At 38.5% G+C, this 20,469-nt stretch overlaps 3 protein-coding genes across 3 annotated transcripts; 1 reads left to right on the forward strand and 2 right to left on the reverse strand.

Annotated features, from left to right (window-relative positions):
- Positions 1-45: 45 nt before the first annotated feature.
- Positions 46-747, reverse strand: LOC135798090 (translation machinery-associated protein 7 homolog). The gene is made up of 2 exons (XM_065310780.1): positions 608-747; positions 46-479 (listed from the first exon to the last, which is right to left on the reverse strand). The coding sequence occupies exon 2, from the start codon at positions 470-472 to the stop codon at positions 278-280; it is 195 nt and encodes a 64-aa protein (XP_065166852.1). The 5' UTR covers positions 473-479; positions 608-747; the 3' UTR covers positions 46-277.
- Positions 748-872: 125 nt separating this feature from the next.
- LOC135798089 (carnosine N-methyltransferase-like) lies at positions 873-3,124 on the reverse strand. The gene is made up of 3 exons (XM_065310779.1): positions 2,813-3,124; positions 2,571-2,738; positions 873-1,953 (listed from the first exon to the last, which is right to left on the reverse strand). The coding sequence occupies exons 1-3, from the start codon at positions 2,887-2,889 to the stop codon at positions 1,050-1,052; spliced, it is 1,149 nt and encodes a 382-aa protein (XP_065166851.1). The 5' UTR covers positions 2,890-3,124; the 3' UTR covers positions 873-1,049.
- A 275-nt stretch (positions 3,125-3,399) lies between these two features.
- Positions 3,400-18,868, forward strand: LOC135798727 (atos homolog protein A-like). The gene is given in 8 exon segments (XM_065311645.1): positions 3,400-3,819; positions 15,388-15,609; positions 15,690-15,880; positions 15,949-16,337; positions 16,340-17,252; positions 17,308-17,456; positions 17,528-17,700; positions 17,779-18,868. Coding segments are annotated over 7 exon segments (2,448 nt in total). The 5' UTR covers positions 3,400-3,819; the 3' UTR covers positions 18,190-18,868.
- The last annotated feature ends 1,601 nt before the right edge of the window (positions 18,869-20,469 follow it).

The raw sequence follows: 20,469 nt of genomic DNA on the forward strand, positions 1-20,469 counted from the left end.
TTAATCAATTGTGAAAACCAAACATTTACTTCAAGAAATCATGTGTACTGAAATAATTTATTTATTTGTAGTTTACTTTCCAAAATATTCTATTACTATCAAGAAACTTCTCATTTAAAAACTTGTCCAAATGCAAAATGTCTATGTATTATTACAATTTTAACATGTTAAAAAACAACTTATTAAATGTCCTTATCCATTTTGAGAAAAATGCACTATAAAGTGCAAAACTTCTTAATTTATAATAAACATAGTTGCAATGTAGAAGAGGTATGTGTTATTTCTTTCCAGATTTCTTGATTCCCCCACTGACCAAGGGTCCTTTTTGGCCAGCTTTGTTCTTAGCATCAGCAAGTGCCTTCTGTGCTTCTTTTTGCTTCTGCTTGAAAGCTAAATCTTCTTCGTCCAAATCTTTGTCGGCCTTCTTCGGCGCCTTCAGAGGCTTCTTCTTTCCACCTTCACGTCCAGACATTCTGTCACTGAATTTAACGGTGAAATTTAATGTATTATTAACACAAATCGTTTAATAACCTCAAAGGTAAACAATTAAAAATGAATATTTTAAGAGGTTGTACTAAATTATAACTAGTAACTCTGAAATATATACCTTAAAATTTACGTAGAAGAATATAAATGTACAAGTAACTGTGTTCCGCCTCGAATTTGGCCCCAAAGAGAATGTCAAGAGCACAGAACGTGAAAACCGATCCGCGACCAACGTGCTCCTGACATGCGATTCGAAGCGCGATCTATGGAAACAAAAAGTACTTAAAAAGTATGCAACCCAACTACATCGTTAGTTTTCAATGCAATAATTACTACAATTTAAATTAAATTTATCTCATTGAGTATCACAAAGAAAATGTGCAAAATTCACCTATTTCAGATTTATTAATTATTTAAAAACTTAGTATTATTTAACAATCGTACTGTGTACTCGCAAATTCGCGTGAGACGCATTTTCCTGGCGCAACTGTAAACCAAAATAAAATCTAATATCATCGAGTGTTTAAGGCAAGTGTTTTTTGTTCATCAGGTAACTTATTAACTCATTCAGTCAGTTTCAGTTCAGAATCATCCGCTAAATATTGTTCATCGCCTAATCTAGTCGCGGCACTCTGCATAGGTTTGCGACACACGAAAAACACGCTTTCATATTCATACTGCAACATAGCTTTCGGATTTTGACAATATCTAGTCTTCAACGCAATCTCCTTTTTTTCCATAATAAAACCAACGTTTCTAATAACACTGCAGAGAATTTCAAAGCTAGGCTCGATGCTCTTCTCGTTCTTCATATCAGCGTAATGATATAGCAACGGGCCGAGATTCACCCACACACCACCCGGCTTCAGAATATGATAAATCGTTTCAATAAACTGCACCACATTAGCGGCACAATCAATGAAAAAACATGTGGCGATACAATGCCACTCATCTAGATCAGTGTATACCTCGAGAAAATCTCCGGCAACCATTGAAAATTTGTTATCAAGATCTAATTTTGGCAAAACATCGGGAAAACGTACGCTAATAGTCTGATTCTCCGCGGAAAGATTGTTGCAATACTGATGTATCCACGGATAAATTTCAAACTCTTCCTCCTTTTTACAATGGTTTAAAACATAAAAAGAAACAATCAGCATGAACAGATTGAATTCGTTTCCTTGGCAACTGAATTCACGCGAAGCAATCTCAAAAGCTAGCCGGCCGAGACCTGCGCCAGGCACTAAAACGTTTATATCTGGACGGTGAACAACATCAGCCGGGAATTCCTCCTCTAAAACTCTAATTATTGGGTCGTAACATTGTCCGCGTTCTTCAGCGCCCATCTTGCTCCAGTCCCTCATTAAATGCTTGAAAACTGACTGGACTTTATCCAAGCCCTCAGAGAGACTGCCCACATTTGTTTCGGAGTGCGTTGTCGTGTCGTTGATGTAAATATTTCCGAATATATTCTTTGCATATATATATATAATGTTGATGGCCTAAGTATGGAGCAGAGCTCACTAAGCGCCTCCAACGGACTTCTGTTTCGGGCAACCGCCTTTGCTTCGTTCCAGCCCATATTTTGGTTTCGGAGCTCTATTGTGGATCTTCGCCAGGTATTGGCCGGTCTACCAACCCTTCTCTTCCCCTGTGGGTTCCATTCTAGCGCATTTCTGGCGATATCTCCGGCGTCTCCTCTCAAGATGTGCCCAATCCACCCCATTTTCTCTTGCGTATTTGATTTATAATGGGAGTTTTATCACATCGACGGTGCAACTCATCGTTGGAGATTGTCATTGGCCAGAATATGCGCAAGATCATTCTCAAGCACTTGTTTATGAAGGTTTGAGTTTGTGTGTGCTTGAGCTCGTTGACCTCCATGTTTCGCATCCATATAAAAAGGGTGGATTTTACATTTGTGCGGAATATGCGCAGTTTTGTTCTTAGTGTATAGACGCTTGACTTCCATACTGTGCCTCAGCATTCTGAAGGATTGCTGCTTTTATTCTGTTGTTTATATCTGCGTCGGTCCCCTTTTATGTCAATTATACTTCCTAGATATGCATATTATTATATTATGCATATTCTTTGCATGATCCACAATAATTGGAACTAAAGTTGAGTTGGCCTCCACCGCGTGTTTGAAGCTATCCAAATCACGTTTGTACTTTTCCAGCCATTCTTTATGGTGTTGGGGCAAAGTGGCGAGACATTCTTCACGGTGTTCGATGCGTAGAAGCGATTGACTCCTTGTAAATCGGCAGAAAAACGCGTATTGTTAAAAAGTTAGGTTAAGATTTCGAATCGGTTGAAGATGTTTTACCTGTAGCTTTGGAAGGTTTGCAGTACCTGTAGGAAGTACTCGCGCTCTTCGGTGGCGCCTTTGATTTGTTTATGCATTATTCTTGGCAATCGCGCTCTATCACTGAGATTAACTTTATCACATAATGTTGTGACTATCGGCTGCGGGTTGTTAACTTTGTGCCGGGCAAAAAAACAAACTTTCTGTACGTGTACAATTGGTTGCCAAGCAATAACTTATTAAAATTAATTTAATAAGCGACTTTGTCAACAAATATTAATAAAACAACTAAGAAATTAGTATACTTTATATATAGTTAAAATTATTTTTTAGTATTACTACATCATTTTAATTGGATGAATTAAAAATAAATTATATGCTCTGACGTCCCATACTTGACGCAACCAAAAATACACCAAAGTAAAACCGTGAAAACCTTCACTTTTTGACGTCAAAACGCAGTAAATTGTTCATATAATCAATAAATAATACATACATCTATTGATAAAAGCGTATTATTACATTATTTACTGAAATTTTATAAATTTTACGTGGATTATTCAAATTCAGCGCATATTCTGTTCACCTGACAGCGACTAGCGCAACCAGATGTTTTTTCTCAGCGGGGTGCAGCGGGGACCGCACGAAACACACTCACACAACCACAACCAAACTGGCAGGCCCCCTTCGAACAGCTGACTAGTAGCTCGCTCGCCAGTGTTCTGTCAACACGCGCATAAACATAAACACTCAGATACGCCGTCGCGAGTAGTGCCAAAGTGCCAGCCTGCCAGTCTGCCATTATCACAAAACGCTGGTGTGGCAATCGCAGCGAACATTCCCGGTAGCCATTCGAACAATCTTGAAGAAAACGCGAGGACTTCAGCCGCACGAAAAAGCCTCTGTCCATCGGCGGCCATCCCAGAAGGAAGCAAGCGGATAATGTCGAATCGCAAGCTGAGACACTATCTGTCGGGTGCGATCATATAGCACACGGCGAGCGGACGTGAGGACAAGCAATCAAGAAGGTGAGTTTCATCATAACACTTACGAAAACAGCGTGAAAATCGTGTGGCAAAGTCAGCGGAAAATCAAAGAAGTTGGCGTGTTACAAAATGGTCGTCGCCGTGCGCTCACACGGCGATTGGGCGATGATCGTCTTTGTTCCCGGTGGATACGTTGATATCATTTTATTTTCTCAAAACCACAACTGTCTGTGCAAGTAAAATGATTGAAAATAAATTAAACAACATAATTTTTTCTATCGAAACATGACCTCTCTTTAAACCTTTGTTTCAACTTCAACTATTCAAGTCAATTGAGTTTAATTGAGCGTAGGACGAGTTCACATTAAGTCATTTATTAAATCATTCACATTCAAATCATGCAAATTGTACGTTCTCAACTTATGATTTTTTTTTTGCGTGCATGTGACTTAAGTGCGGTGAATTCGCTGTCAAATGTCATCGTATCGTTCACAGCTGGTCGTGCGCTGCCATTTTGTCTACAGGTCCACCAGTCCACCACATTGGCTTTGTAAAGTTATAAATAAATGCTCCTCACATTCTCTGTTGCAATCTGTCCGTGCGTCATCCGCATGCCGCCTCCGCGGTGGTGGCGGTGTGGGTTTAATGCACCGCGAATTAACATTGATTCCGGGGTGTATTTTTAACCATCGCTGCGGTATCAACCTTTCAAGGAACACCGAACACGAATTTAATAACGCTAATTATAAGATGTGCTAATTAGCCGAGCTATCGGCGCGTTTGTATTTTAACCCGACGATGATTTAACTTTCGATTGTTCCAACGTCTGAGTCAGACATCCGAATACAATCAAATAATATTTAGACGAAATAATGAGCCGCAACAAATAACTTTTAATTAGCTGAATTAATTTTTAATTGAATAATGTCTTCGTGTAGCTAGGTCAAGCGAAATATATTGAAATATTCAACGAGTTGTTTTATTGAGCAGAATTTTCCTTTTTCCCCATATAGAAAACATCGTTTTTATTAACCTTTCAAAGAAAATGTTTAAAAATATGACGTCATGGATGACGTACGTACATGATGTCGAATGTAACGGAAATAAGCATTATGGAAGAATTGGCAGTCGGTATGGGCCGCCACGTCAAACGCGCCGTTGGGTCGATAAAGCAAAACTTGTTTTCCAAAGTCAAACAAAATGAATACCGATGGTATTTATGAATCAGATATTCCACTGCACACTGAATAAATACTTGGTTGCGGTCACGGCGAAGGGACAAGGCCCTTAATTGCCATGCTCCGCTTCGATTTAACATCGATTAACATACCGTATGCTGTTTGTCATGATAATTATATGTAGGCAATGATAACAAACCGGAAATTCAGCATGCAAATAAAATCAATTGTACACAATGCAACAATTTCAGGCGCACTCCTGTAATAAATTTTCCATTAACTGCCGATCTTCTTATATTTATTTAATGATTATTTCTTAATATAGGTTTTCCTTTGTTGATTTTCATCTTTGTCACTTAGGTCAACGATTGAATACTGCATTTTATCCACGCGTCTTATTTTATTTATGTATATTTAAGTATTTCCAAGTATTCTGTTAATTTTATGTGATATTTATCGGTTGGCAACAAACGATAGGCGAGTTTCCACGTCCTTGAGTGCCACAAAACATCATTACGGTGAAATAAAAACTACAAACGAAATTTCAGTGGGTTGAACGACATTCTACAATTGCCATGCCTCGCCTATCAATGTAGGTAAACTTTTATTGCCTATTGATGACCGATACTCGTAAAAAACGATATTTTCCAACCTACGAATTGGTTTAAACATTCTTTCAACTTTTTGTGGCTTAATTATATTTCGTTAATTGATTCGTCAGTGTTTATAAATAAAAAGTTATTGTTTTATCAATTTTTGCTTCACTTTTTCACTTTATTCAATTGTATCTTAAATAGACCAGTTAATGATTATTAACTTAAGCAAACGCACTACGCATCTCACTTTCATTTTTACCGTGAGTGTTGCTAGTGTTGAGCGTTTATTGCAACAATTTGCAATAACAATTATCATGTACTCATAGTGTGCTTGAATCATGCGCGATTGTTTGCTCAAATCACTTTTGTGCGCGCTTGTTTGAGATTTTCACTTTTGTTTTATTCAAACAAAACGAACTACTTAATAACGCTTTAATATTCGATATGAATAAAGAAACCATTTTCTTTGCAATTATTTATAATTACAAAATTATTCCTCAATTATTTCGAAAATGTGTGCTACGTAACAGTGACAAACAAAAATGTGTGCTACGTAACGCAAAAAAAAAACGGTGAAAATTTAAACTTTCTAATCTTGATGGAACAATTTGACACAATTTGACAAACAATCGGTGTTACGTGTAGATGTGTGTGAGTGTCATACTTCATACTTGATTGAATATTCCGTTATTGTCTTTATTCAATTATGCGCGATCTCATTTTGCGGTTGGAAATATTTTTAGTCACGGAACATATCACAAGAAAATATAAAACACTATAACTATGCAATTATTCTGCTGCATATAATTCGTTGACATTTTGTTGACGATTATGCAAGTCCCACCGAAATATGAGTAAATCCATCATGCGTGCTCAGACATTTAATCATTGACGTAACAAGTCATGATAAAGAATAAACGAGTCGATTAATTAAGAAATCACATTTACGAGCACAACCGACAATTATTACGATATATCATTATATATTTCCATTCTATTTGCAACCTCATGCAACATTGCAATCTTATTCACATCCTGAAACCGCTCATTAGAATATGAGCCGCGTGTCTATCTATTAATTATGTAGGAATTGCTTATTTCGTTTAGGATAATACAAAGTGCTTTTAAAAAATGTTGCAAGCAAAGTTTTTTTTTTTTAACTTTAATATATGAAGTCATACCATTGTCCTAATACACTTTGTATATAAAATATTTATTAGAATAGAATTCATACAATGTGTATTGTAGTAATTTCATGATTATAACCAATACAATTCCTAACACGTTACGAGGCTATCATTACCGCTCACCGCGCCGTGCGTAATTATTATTAACAATTATGTAAGCGGCGACTTTCTCTGCACGCTCGAGAGAGCGCTCACTGCGGAGAACTTCTGATGAGCGAGCACATATGTGTTGATATTATTTTTGCTTATAATCGCAAGGAAGTTGAAAAAAATCCAGAGAAGAAAGAAAATATTCAGATTTTTTGCTGTACCTACTTTTACTTCGCGTAATATGATTTTAATTTAAAGACATTCTATTTTCATTATATTTTAAACTTAAAAGTACCGTGGATAAAGCGTAATATTCAACTTGTATGTTTTAAACCTACATTTCCGTTTAAAACCTCATTAGAAATTCCAATTTAGTTTTCCAAATCAATTACGCTTGATTCAAATTCCAAGACATCCAAGAGAGATTCGCTCACCGACCGCCTTGATCCTCGATCAATGCTCAATCAATGTCTACGATCGAAGTCACTTGGGTTACTTGAGCAAGTCAATTAGCTTTCGCCGATTTCGCGACCGTTTCAAGAATTCGAATTAAGCACACACGCGCGGCGCGCTGACGCAGATTCTTTCTCTTAATTCATCACGTGCTTATGCAGTCATGTGCCTCACATTTATATAGGTACAGATAAATAGTAAATTGGTTATGAACTATTTCGGATTTGAAGCCACTGAGAAATAAAATTTAAGTAAATTGGAAATACGAGTATAAATAATCCTAGTTAGTCTCATTAAAATACTTATCACTTCGGAATATAACTTGGTGTAAATTTTCTATTTTCAAATATTGGTTATTTGTTAACCTTGTACATATTATTATTTTATAAGTTTTGTGACTTTGTGCTGTGTTACTTAATTTGTAGTTTTCGTGTTTTGAGTGTTCATGGTTCACTTACATTGGTGGTTTGTTATCTAGGCTCGAAACATGATTACAAAACCACATGCACACATACTTATTGAAATTTAAAAATACGCATACAAATTGGAGAAAATCTTTATGGTGGTATCTATCGTTATCGCATCATTGCGTATAGGAAATGAAACGTAAATAAAAATTGAATCAAGTATATAATATTACTATAATTACCTACTGATTTTTGATTATGTTTGATTCTGAACTGAAAGTAAAACCTCAGACCTTGCAGAGATAGTAAGGCTATGCTTGGTGCAACTCACCCACAATCATTTAACCGAGTGCAGCGGAGACGATGGGCATTTCCACTTGGCGGGAAGTATTTTGACCCCAAAGGAGACAACGGCGACTGCATCGTCGGCCGGCGCGCGCGGAAGTGCGATGCGTGTGCATCATGTGCACTTGGTTCTCGAGTTCGGGTTCGGCGACGAGACGCTTACGTCGAGACGGGTCGCTTCACCCTGTGGGTCGCGTTTTTGCCGCCGAGGGCACTGTATGATGTCTTGGAATTCATTTTACCGACGTGCACGCTCGTCTGACTCGAACTTTCCGTTCACGTGATAACGTAAAAATAGAGATTATATCGCGTTATTACTTAACTTAAATTACAATCATAGTTTTATGAGTATCAATTTATAAAAGCTGCCAAATTTGAAGAGTTATAGGTAATGTGTATCAGCTTATCTGTAACCACCGAAAATTTATTAATCTATATATAAAATAGTTTTTGTTAGTTACATCATTTACGCATAACTCCAGAACGGTTTGGTAGATTTTGATGATCTATGGTTTAATGGATTCACCTACACCAGGAATAGAAGAATAAATATTAAATATCGGAAATTGTGATTTAAGGATGTTAAATAAAGGGATTGAAAATTGATATAGAGATTCTATCTTAATTTTAGCTAATTAATTAGATTCAGAAATAGCTCTAAAGTGAATTATTATGATTTCTGACTTGTTTTAAATAAAATAGCAAATACTATTGAAAAGAAAATAAAAAACAATGAAATTTTTACTAAAAACTACGCGAACAAAGCTAGTATATTAATAATTTAAAGTAAAAAAAGGTATAACTTCTCATCATCCTCAGTAAAGTTTGCGATTAAATAAAAATTAAAACTTAAACATCCTGACACCAAGCACCAAGGTTGACGCAACCCAACACTCATCGCATCAAAAATGCAATTTGAGTAATTACCACAGCGCACCGCTGCAGCCACACTTTGCATTGTTCTATATCACAGCGAATTAATGCAGTGTATAAATAGCCAAGACGTCAAGGTAACAAAGCACTTTTTTGATTGTAGATCTCATTAGCATTTATAAAAAACAAACGAATTAAAATTGTAAATTAAAGTAAACAAAGAATCAAGTATATTATTAATATGTATTAATAAATATACCTACCGCGATTTCATGCGGAATACGAAAGTGTTGGAAAACTAACAAAAAAATCGCACGTGTCGCGTGGCGAAACATGTGTGCAGCTATGTGTGTTACATCCGAACCAGTGTGTGGGAGTGAATTACAGCAGCTGTGTATATTATATGTGTATGTGGACAATGTATGACTCGCTTGTGGTAGATTATGTTATCGCACGTGCACACACCAGGTCGACGCAAGGTCGCTGAGGTACAAATATTGCAATTGCACAAATACGAACAACGCACACTCACTAATAGATAGATATATAGATAGATTATAAATTTAATTAGATGTAATACCTAGAAGTACAAATGTGTATCTATTTTATAACACACATGTGTTAATAGTTTAATAGAAATAAAACAGGTTTAACATTTAAAGGTTTAGCCTAAGTTTAGTGAGGTAAAACTAAACTAAACAAATCGGTGTCTCAGTCTGCGTCTGGTCTAATCTTGATTTATATTTATATTTAGCTGAAATGTAACGTGTCCGCGATTTTTTATTTTGTTTCACAGAAAACACACAAACATGTTGATCAGCATTAACCAAGGGTGAATGCTTAATCCACAATTCCGATGTAATTTGACGTTCGTACGTTGGATAACTTTACATTCCACATATTCAATTTATTTTAAGTTAAAGACTTTGTCTGTTTATTTTACTTCACTAAAATTCTTTTGTTTGAATTTGGATTTAAAGCAGAGTCAAATTTATAATTTTGAGAAGTTTGACTTGGCATCACATTTGAAATATGTTTTTCGGTATGTGCTAAATTTCAAAAATCTCAGCGTCTAAATTTAGTTCATATAAATCCGGAAGTTTTTTCGTTTGACGATTTCACGACGGTTTCACGTCTGATGACGTTCCAAAGACGCTTGCGTTTGATATTATTAGATATTAGTATTTATCTTTGAAAATTTGCTGAAATTTATATATGAATGCTATTTTTCCATTCAAAACTAATATTTGCACTAATAAACACTAAATATTTACTCTCAGGATTTCGCAATATTACCAAAAAATGAAGAAATAGATACCAATTCTTTCATGGTTGAACCAATACAAATAACTGTATTATTACAATAAATAATTTACATAGAAACATCAACTTCACACTTTTATTCCTTGAGATTTTAATTTTAACGCGCTATTCTCCGACGCCTAAAACATTCTGAAACATTTCAAGCGTGTAATATTCAATGACGTGTCATTAAACCAACTCGGAAACTTTTAGTCAGACAAACATTAATCTACGCACTGTTTTTACGCACCTTTTTATACCAAGCATAAAGCCGTACGCAACTACGCATTATTTTTCAATGCCATGACATAATCAATTTGGCAATGAACATATTTGTTCAACTCTCAACTTTACACACATAGTGTGGCTCAAATAAACCGAGAAAAATCTGGATTTCATCAGAGTTTTCGCAATTGTGCGGCGTTTTCCTGCACGAATTGATTTAATCTGGGTACAATTGTGCAGCGTTTTTTCCTGCTGCGAATTGATTTTAATCTGGGTACTCGCTGGTCAATGTGCTGACTGTTGTTAAAAGAAACAAAACAGTTACAAACTCACTCGCCGGCTAAAAAAGTCGAACCCGTTATAATAAATTTCAGCGTAAACCGTGCGCCAAAGTTGACTGGAGTCAAGTTGTCTACGGTTATAGTTCATGCACGTGCCAATTACTGCTTGGCGCATTTTGGCCGAATTATCATATCAATCGAATTTTATTGATTCTCGCCGAACAGTCGAATACTTAATCACAATTCCGATGTAATTTGACGTTCGTACGTTGGATGACTTTTACATTTTTTATATTCGAATTTATTTTAAGTTAAGACTTTGTCTGTTTGTTTGCTTTCACCTAAATTCTTTTGTTTAATTTAGATTTAAAAACAGAAGTCAAATTTGTGTTAATTTTGTGAAGTTTGACTTGGCATCACATTTGAGATATGTTTTTCGGTATGTGCTAAATTTCAAAAATCTCAGCGTCTAAATTTAGTTCATTTAAATCCGGAAGTTTTTTCATTTGACGGTTTCACGTCTGATGACGTTCCAAAGACGCTTGCGTTTGATATTATTAGATATTAGTATTTATCTTTGAAAATTCCCGTAGTTTATTATATGAATGATATTTTTCCATTCAAAACTAATATTTGCACTAATAAACACTAAATATTTACTCTCAGGATGTCGCAATATTACCAAAAAATGAAGAAATTGACACCAATTATTTCATGATTAAACCAACACAAATAACTGTATTATTACAATAAATAATTTACATAGAAACATCAACTTCACACTTTTATTCCTTGAGATTTTAATTTTAACGCGCTATTCTCCTACGCCTAAAACATTCTGAAACATTTCAAGCGTGTAATATTCAATGACGTGTCATTAAATCAACTCAGAAACTTTTCGTCAGCCCGTTGATCTACGCACTGTTTTTACGCACCTTTTTATAACCAGCACAAAGCCGTACGCAACTACGCATTATTTTTCAATGCCATGACATAATCAATTTGGCAATGAACATATTTGTTCAACTCTCAACTTTACACACATAGTGTGGATCAAAATAAGCGAGAAAAAGCTAGTTTCATCAAGTTTCACAATTGTGCAGCGTTTTTTCCTGCTGCGAATTGATTTTAATCTGCGTTCTCGATGGTCAATGTGCTGACTGTTGTTAAAAGAAACAAAACAGTTACAAACTCACGCGCTGGCTAAAAAAGTCGAACCCGTTATAATAAATTTCAGCGTAAACCGCGCGCCAAAGTTGACTGGAGTCAAGTTGTCTACGGTTATAGTTCATGCACGTGCCAATTACTGTAACATTTATTAGTGTAATTGGTGTTGATGAGAATTGTAATCAATTTATTGATTCTCGACGAGCCTAACAGCTACATGATACACGCATAAGTCATCATCATTCATCAGGATGTGCTTGATGTGAGTTCGGTTTCTGTGGGCGAAGCGAAGTGAACGTTGAACCGGACCGCCGACACCGAAATTGATTAATTTCAGCATAAACGGAGTGGAAAACTACGCACTCACCGACTGCTTTTCTTTGTTCAGCGCGAAATACCGCGCCGTGGTAATTTCCGCCACTGACTCAGGCGAATTCCTTATTATTTTGTTCGTGTTTGCAAAATGAACAATCGCAGCACACATGCGTCAACAGCAACAGCGAGCACATGAATGAATTTTCGACGCGACTGCGAATTTTTTATGAATGTACACGAGACACGACCTATACGATAAGCATAAGTGCAATGTTTAAATAAGGTCAATTAAGGTTAGGTCTGCTGGAAATTTAATGGCGGCCATTTTAGATAACGGTTTTATAAATTTGTTTCGGATATTATTTGAGAGTTTGTGTAAACAATAAACGAAACTAAAAAGGTACGCGAGACGAAAACATGATGAGATGAGTTGGAGTGCTTTATGCAGCAGCTGAGTCGGTGCAACCTTGACAACCCAGCACACACAGCCATGTAGAGAGAACAACGGTGCGCTGTGTATGTACACGCGGACGGCTTGTGCACCAATCGCGGCGTGCTGGCAGTCAGCTGTCCTTGCGCTCGATCAGCTGGCGCGCGTGGCTCACAAACACAAGCAAAATTCACGAAATCTATAAAGCGCATGAGCAGTAACACACCTTCTTGCTTCGTCAAACCAATATGATATGCATCTTCCAGTCCGTTTCTAACGGTCTGACGTCACGGGATTGCAGTCCCCACAAATACAACTGCATGTGTGTAATGTTACAAAAGCGGCGAGACTTGTATGGCTGTGTGCGCACGCACGCGCGTGCCGAAACAAGTGAAACGCGAAAACGGGACGACCCAGGAGAGAGTAACGATCAGCTGTTATCGAAAGCGCACCGAAATCCACCTCGTGCGCATGTGTCTAGCGTCTCGTGCCGATGGCTCTATTTATGGCAGCATCCTAGAGGCGGCTAGAGCCCAGAAAACTCGTCGTTTTTCATTTGTTTGTGTTGCCGGGATGAAAACAAACCGAAATGTTTGGGCACACGAATCGATACGCGTGGTAGCAGACGCAAACTTTGTGCGGAAACAAAAAAACAACAAAGAACTGCAAAACTGCGATTATTAATTAAAACGTAAACAGACGCGACGATAACAACCGAATTATGGCATTTTAATTGCGATTGCAATATTGCAAATGAATAAAAAAGCAATCACATTTATTATCCGAAACAAGCTCAGCAGCAATTACAAGTTAAATCCTGTTCGCTGTCTGGTTCAGTTATTTGTATAGCATTAAAAACAAATTAAGAGGAAAACGTGTTGAAAGTTGTTCTCGTTTTTCATGCGGTTTTTTTTTCTCTTGCTTCTATGTTTCTCTTCTACGGTTATTTTGTTTCTTAGTTTCTGCTTTTAGATAGGTGTTAGGTGTGTGCAGTGGCAACGGTTGTGGCTTTGTTGCTAGGCGTTTATTTTTTAGGCATTGAGCAATCACTACCAGCAACAAGCATTGTGCTTTTTTATGTTGCGGTTGGCTTTCCTCTCGCTATCGCTTACTGGGCTTATAGAATGTCATCGCCATCGGCGAAAAAACATGGAGGATATGAAAGTGACTGAGGTGATCAGATTATGCATAGTTAAATGTCAATTTTTCTTGTTCGCATGAGTTGAAAATCAAGAAATTCACATTTCGTAATGTATTAAAAGTTTTAACTGCAAAAATTGGAACAGATATCACATATTCTTATTAGTAAAACAGCTACTTCTTGTATAATACGGGTTTGTTCCTAATTGAAGGTTTCAAAAGTGTGAAAGTGGAGTAGCACAACTCATTGTACTCGTTTAAATTGTGCATATGTGTAGATATTGTGAAAAAAAATGCTGAGAACCGATCGATGGCGATTACGAAATGGTAAAACAATGAAATTTTAATTTCGGATGTTTAGAACCTACAGGTAGACCTAAAATAGGTTTGCTTGTTGGACCTGAGTTGGGATCCAGCTCCAGATGCTGGAGTGAGAGGAAGCTTTGAGGTCCGGCCCGCTTTGCCCCACACGACCCGCGAACCGTTATCCGTGTTGTACACGCCGCCTTCTTCTCACACTCGCACCGCCGCTGAATCTGTCTGTTTCGCCTCGTGCTGCACGCGCGATTGCCGCTCGCTGCTAGTTTGACCCACTTTTCGCGAACCTACATTTACATCCATCTATTCCACACCAACATTAACAATTTATTCTGTGTGTGTGTGTGTGCTCGGTACGCGCGGATTGCGCGATCCTAGCTTCGGCCCCGTCGACCGAATCAGTTCTTGCAGAGTGCGAATTCTGAACGGTTCGAGCCCACACGACGATGGCAACGGTCAATGCGCGACAAACTGAGAATCTTTCTGCTGCGAGCCCCAAGTGCGAAGTGCGAAGCTGTCGTTATATTGAGGAATATAAAAAGTTATTCATTGTGAAAATAAAAAGTTTCGATTAGAAAGAGAATTGATATTAGAAAACGCGGAAGTTGATTAATAAATAAATGTGGAAAACAGCGACATTATGGCTTTAAAAACTCGTCACTGGGAAGTTGGTCTTGTCATTAAAGCGGTTTTCTAAATTGAACCTTTCGCCCGAAAATTCGAGTACTTGAAAACTCGTCGTAAGCAGCTGAAGCGCAACAAACAACGGAAACGAAAGTAAATGACGAAAACGACTCGTTTATTTTATAACACTACAAGCGCAATAAAACAATATAAACTTTACGCATTTGTTTCACTCATTTGTGTTTCACAAACAAGTACACACACACACACCATACTACCCATGCTCCAATTTCGTTTATCTTGAAATTTATTTTTGTTCTATCCAAATATACTGAACTATGTGTATCTGAGCTAGAAGGATATAACGTTAATAATGAAAGCTGTTAAATTAATTCATGAATGCAAAGATGCGTGTTTTATTTTAATTAAAATTTCTCTTCAAATGCATCTTTAGTGTTAATTAAGTGTTAGGTTGTCATTTGTCCTTATTAAATTAAATATTATTCCGAAAAAATTGAATTGACTTTAAATTAAATAAACCGAATTTTGTTATTTATTATACCTAATTATTTATTTATTCTAGGTTAAGATATTTAGCCCCTTTTAAAAAAGTTTTACGAATATTTCTACTTATTTTGGCGAAGACTTGGAAGTTACAAGAGTTTTTACTTGCTTGCAGATGCACAGTTCAAGTTTCGACGTGGAAACGCAGCGTTTTTGCAGTGGGGACGGCGGCGGTGGCGGCGACGTACTTGTCGCGCTGACGGCGCTCGTCACCGAAGGCCGCATCCCCGGCAAATCGGCAGCGGCCAAGAGCAGCGGCTTCTATGAGGGCCCGCACTGCTGCAGCGTGCTGAAAAACAGCAAGGAGCAACACGATTGCAATCGAAATGATGAGTTGGTAAGGGTACTACTGCTCAAACATCAAACTAATCCAACTATGAATGATGATACTAATTCATTTTTGATTAATGATCACAGTGTCAGAAATACGAGCAAGTCCGCAACGAAGTGCTAAACCTATGGCAACGACGCATCCCCCTCTGCGTGGACGTGCTGCTGTCCATGGTCTGTCCCTGCGCCAGCGAGGAAACCAGCGGGGGCAGTGATAAGGACCACCAAAACGAGGATATTCTCTTAGAAAAGTGGTATATTAGCGTCCTACGCAATCGGTAAATATTTCTGAACCGTTATTAAGACTTATTATGAAAATAATTATATTTAAACAACTTGGTTGTAGATCGTCTGATGTCTGCACGTTTAATTTCAATCAACTAATCAACGCCATCCGCTCACAACTGTACTTTTCGCAAATCTCCGCCTGGCTGTCGAGTCAGGCCGAAGAGGACAAGGAAGGCGCACGCTTAAAAATCTCCAGCAACAATCTTAAATACAATCTCACCATCCCGGGCGAAACCTTCGAGCGCTGCAAGTTCTCGCCATCCATCGCCGTCAACACGCACGACTTCCCGCTAGCCGATATCGGCAACGGATATCAACTCAAAGTAACATTGAAGAGTTTGCCCCGCATGGCGCCACCCACGCTCGATTGTAAGCGGTGTGCGGCTGATGCCACCACGTCTGCGCAATCAGAACCAACGCCCGCAAAGAGTGAAGCTACGGATGAGATGTTTTACTTGACGATCGAATGCATCTGAGTTGCACACTCAAGGGCAAACACCGCTGTGAGGATGTGGATGATTTCGAGTTGCGGAAAGAACAACGCGTGGGGAGTTTCAAGCGAGTCTGCTGTTACGGGGAGGCGTCCACATCGAAAGCCGCTGCTACTGCGGGAAATGCGAGCGAAAAACGCAATTGTAATCCGCAGGTGGAGCAATCCCCGAAAACTCCCAAGTTAGACTTTAAGTCAAACGCAGATCTCAGAAGCAACAGCACCAAAACGATGAGGGTGGTGCGCCAGCGGGGGCGAGTCGCAGCGATGTATTCTTACAAGCCATCCTGCGCAGTTGTCGCCTACAAGACGAGCCCCATCTCAAGCACCAGCAGCGGTGATACTACTAGCACTGCCAGCTGCAATCCTAGCTGTAGCAGCAGCCCCCGTGATGTCAAATGTGTTCAAAGGCTGGGCGAGCTGGGCACCCACCTGCTGAGCGGATGCGCACGCGCGCTTCAGAAGAGCGTCAGTGATATAAATAGTGATAAGCAAGCCGACAAACGTGATATAGCACCTAGTTGTAGCAATAGGGGTAGTGGCAAGATAGCGGTGTACGCGGATTGTGATAATGGCGGCGGACCGGCAGCCACCGCCAACACCGGCACCGCCGGGACGAAGAAAATGCGAGATATTTCCAACCTGCAGTTGGCGGTTGGCGACGACAAGCACAAACAACACGAAAGCAATATCATCGACATACCGTCGCCGAACGCGAAGGCAAAGTTCCGCAAGTCGCTGGACAATGCCGCCAATATGGTGTTTCATGCGCGCACCGGGTTACCACTCACCAGTAGCCCGGCGCCGGTACGCCGCGGGAAGTTCAACTTTGACTTCGATTCCAGTATTAATTCTGTTTCAGATATCAAAAGGTAATGCGTGATTTAAAATCACTACTTTATAACTTAATCATGATTATGATTGCAGTGCATTATTCTCGACAAGTATTTCAACAGACGACGATAGTGAAAGCGATGGCAGCATTGTCTCACCATGCAGCCCGGAAACGTACTATCCGAAGAAGCAGCCGTCGCCTGTTAAGCACTATCGACGAAGCAATGCTGCCAATTTATTAGGTACGTTTTTCTGCGCTTAATATCTCCCCATTCATGCAAATTATTTAATTTTTGTTTTTCCTACCTTGCAGGAAGTTTCGAAGAGTCAGTCCTCAATGGCCGCCTCGAACCGGTGTCCACAGTCCATGGCTTTACTGCCGAGCTCGGCGCAAGCGGCTCCTTCGTACCGCGTCACCTAGTCGTCCCCGTTACAGTCTTCTTCTACACACTCGGCGACAACGATAAAGTCTCATCTCCCTACTTGGTAAGTGCAAGTCTTACAAATACAAAAATCTCAAACACTATGCTGAAACTTACGAGTTTTATTTGTTTATGTGCGCAGGGTCATATTAACCTAGGCAAAAAAGGGTACATGGTGCCAAAGACGGGCACGGTCCAAGTGACCCTTTTTAATCCACTCGGCACCGTGGTGAAAATGTTCGTCATTATGTACGACCTCTCCGACATGCCGCCCAATTCGCAGACCTTCATCCGGCAGCGCACACTGTACATGCCCGCCGAGTGCACCGACCGCCACCTCGAAGAGTGGGGCCCCAAGTGGCTGCGCTACCTTGTCCACCTGCGCTTCCTCAGCTCCAAGTCGGGGCGCATATATCTGCACAGCGACGTGCGCATGATTATCTTCCGCAAGGCGGATGTTGACACGGCGACCGCGCACGGCATTGATATGTGCTACGAATTGCGCAGCTTCACGCACATGCCCGCCAATCCGAAGTACTCGCCGCGGAAATAGTCCGCAGCCGTGCATCCGCCATCTTGGTCGACCTCAGAGCCACCTAGCGCACGCCACCACTTATATAGCTGTGCTTCTAGCGTTATTCTCGACTTGGCTTGCTGTTCGTTGTTGTCAATCAAGTCAATCTCTATGTGTCGTCGTAGATATCAATCGGTGGGCAGCGGTCCAACATTGGAATCACTTGGAATGAGAACTTAATCTAGCGGAAAAGAGAAAAATATTTATTGAATGGCCATTTATTTCAAGTTTTCAATTGTTTAAATAATTCGTACGAGTGATAAAATATAGCTACTGTCGGAATAAGTGATTACACTTTACATTAATCTTACTTTATTGATACTAAGTTGTTTTTCGTTCTTTTTCTTTTCTTTAATGAATTTAAGTTATAACTCAACGCGGACGTTATGAACTTTTCTGGATGTGAGATTTATAATTTCAAACCTGGAAGAGAATTCTATATTTCTTAGAGAAACAAAGTGAAATTATATATATATACAAATATATTGAAAACAAACCAGAAACATATGGAAGACAAAATCGCAAAATGTATTTATTGCGCAATATTTTTATTAGATACCTAAATATATAACACAATAATTACGAAAAATGAATTATGAACATATAGTAATAAATGTGTGTGGTAGCCAGCATCAACATAAAGGACAAAAACTTAAAACTTGTGCAAGTTATTTTTTATCTCCTCAAACAACTGCTGTTCAATTCTAGCATATAGATGTTTATCGCCGACGACGTTCAGACTGAGATAGATGTTCTTTTTTAGGCGCTTACCTAAATGATGCACAAGATTCCTGGATTCCTCATTTAGAAAACTACCAAAGATTTGTATGCCTGTGATTTGTGTGTTGATTGTGGATTTAGGAGCGGCGTAAGAGATCTTCGAATTGTTCGGCGTTCTTTTCATTGACGAATATCATTAGCGAGTTGTTCATCTTTAGAATGTCATATTTGTAAGTCTGTTGGTTGATTTCCGTTGAAAAACAGTGAAGTGATAAGTTGCTGGGCACGAAATTTACGTTTACACGATTCACACTAGAAGGCAAGTATTATATTATATGTCAATTGATTATTTAAATCACAAGACTTACGCCATAGTTGATGTGTTTTGTTTATTATTTGTGTTTAATTACTGTTTTGATAAACTTTTATGTTGGCGGTAACACGATGATTTACACATTTATTTAGAGGTTAAGACTGAAAGTTGCGGAATGCACGTTGGCGAACATGAGTTTGTGGTGTTTCATCGTAGGCAACCAACGACACACCAACAAGTGCAAAATTTAATAAAAAGAAACAAGATTAACAAAACGCTATAAACTAATTAAAACAGGATTTTTGTACTTATGCAGCACAAGTTTTACTATTTACTTAAATTACTGACAACTTTTTTTGTGAAATAAGCGGTATAAATACAACTTAAAAACTTTGAGCATTTTATTTGAAGCAAAAAACTGTAAATATAGAAATAACGCTGGTAGAATATTAAACATGCCACCTGAATTTCATCATTAACATCGCCGTTGAACCGCATTTTATGCTGGTTACTCACATCACAGCGCGCTAATTAAATTCGAATTCGCATCCAGGCATCCGTTTTCATTATTGCGTCGTGTCACCTCGCACTAATTACGCGCGAATATGCGTGTACTAAACCGAGAACGCAGCCAATTAACAATCCGCATGCTTGCAGCAGAAGGGTAACATCTGCACCGCTGCAATCGCATCAACTGAATGCTAACGGGCACTTTCGGAGCTATATAAGCCAAAATTCGATTTTTACTTTTTTTATTTTCATGTCTTATACGATTACATTCAACAGTCGCGTAGTATTTTTTTTAATTCAGAGATTCCATAGTACTAACTTAAGTTGGGTTGTGTTGGTAAAATGTTTGAAAAATTTGCATTATTTATTGTGCTACTGATAATGGCACTAAGTACTATTGAATTTGTTCGTTGCCTTATCTCAATTGCAAGAATCGAAAACGTAGTCGTCCGCAAAATGGTAACAATAACGACGATTTCGAAAAGTTTTTCCTTAAAGCATCAAAATCCCGGTGCCGCCAGCGAATCATTGAACGACGCGTATTACAGAGCCACCGGTGATACCGAGCGTAAAGTTTGACTAAAATTCGGTAGAACTTATGAAACCTGAAAGCAAACAAAAAAAAATACCTGAAACACACGCACAAAAATTTAACATTATTCAATTATTTTACATTTTTATACTTTGAAAAGATTATTATAATTAAACTTTTGTGA

This window comes from Atheta coriaria, unplaced genomic scaffold (genome assembly GCF_025399875.1).
Source record: "Atheta coriaria isolate IRGN ID8LTWV9N9 unplaced genomic scaffold, Caltech_Dcor_3.1 hic_scaffold_9_pilon, whole genome shotgun sequence".
In the NCBI taxonomy this organism is placed as follows: domain Eukaryota; kingdom Metazoa; phylum Arthropoda; class Insecta; order Coleoptera; family Staphylinidae; genus Dalotia; species Dalotia coriaria.

Excerpts from the sequence above, each read along its gene's own strand:
- LOC135798089 (XM_065310779.1), bottom strand. The coding sequence starts at position 2,889 with ATGCATAAACAAATCAAAGGCGCCACCGAAGAGCGCGAGTACTTCCTA. Across the intron at positions 2,739-2,812 it reads CAAACCTTCCAAAGCTACAG|GAGTCAATCGCTTCTACGCA; the intron begins GTAAAACATCTT and ends CCGATTTACAAG. Across the intron at positions 1,954-2,570 it reads GTGGATCATGCAAAGAATAT|ATTCGGAAATATTTACATCA; the intron begins GCATAATATAAT and ends TGCAAAGAATAT.
- LOC135798090 (XM_065310780.1), bottom strand. The coding sequence starts at position 472 with ATGTCTGGACGTGAAGGTGGAAAGAAGAAGCCTCTGAAGGCGCCGAAG.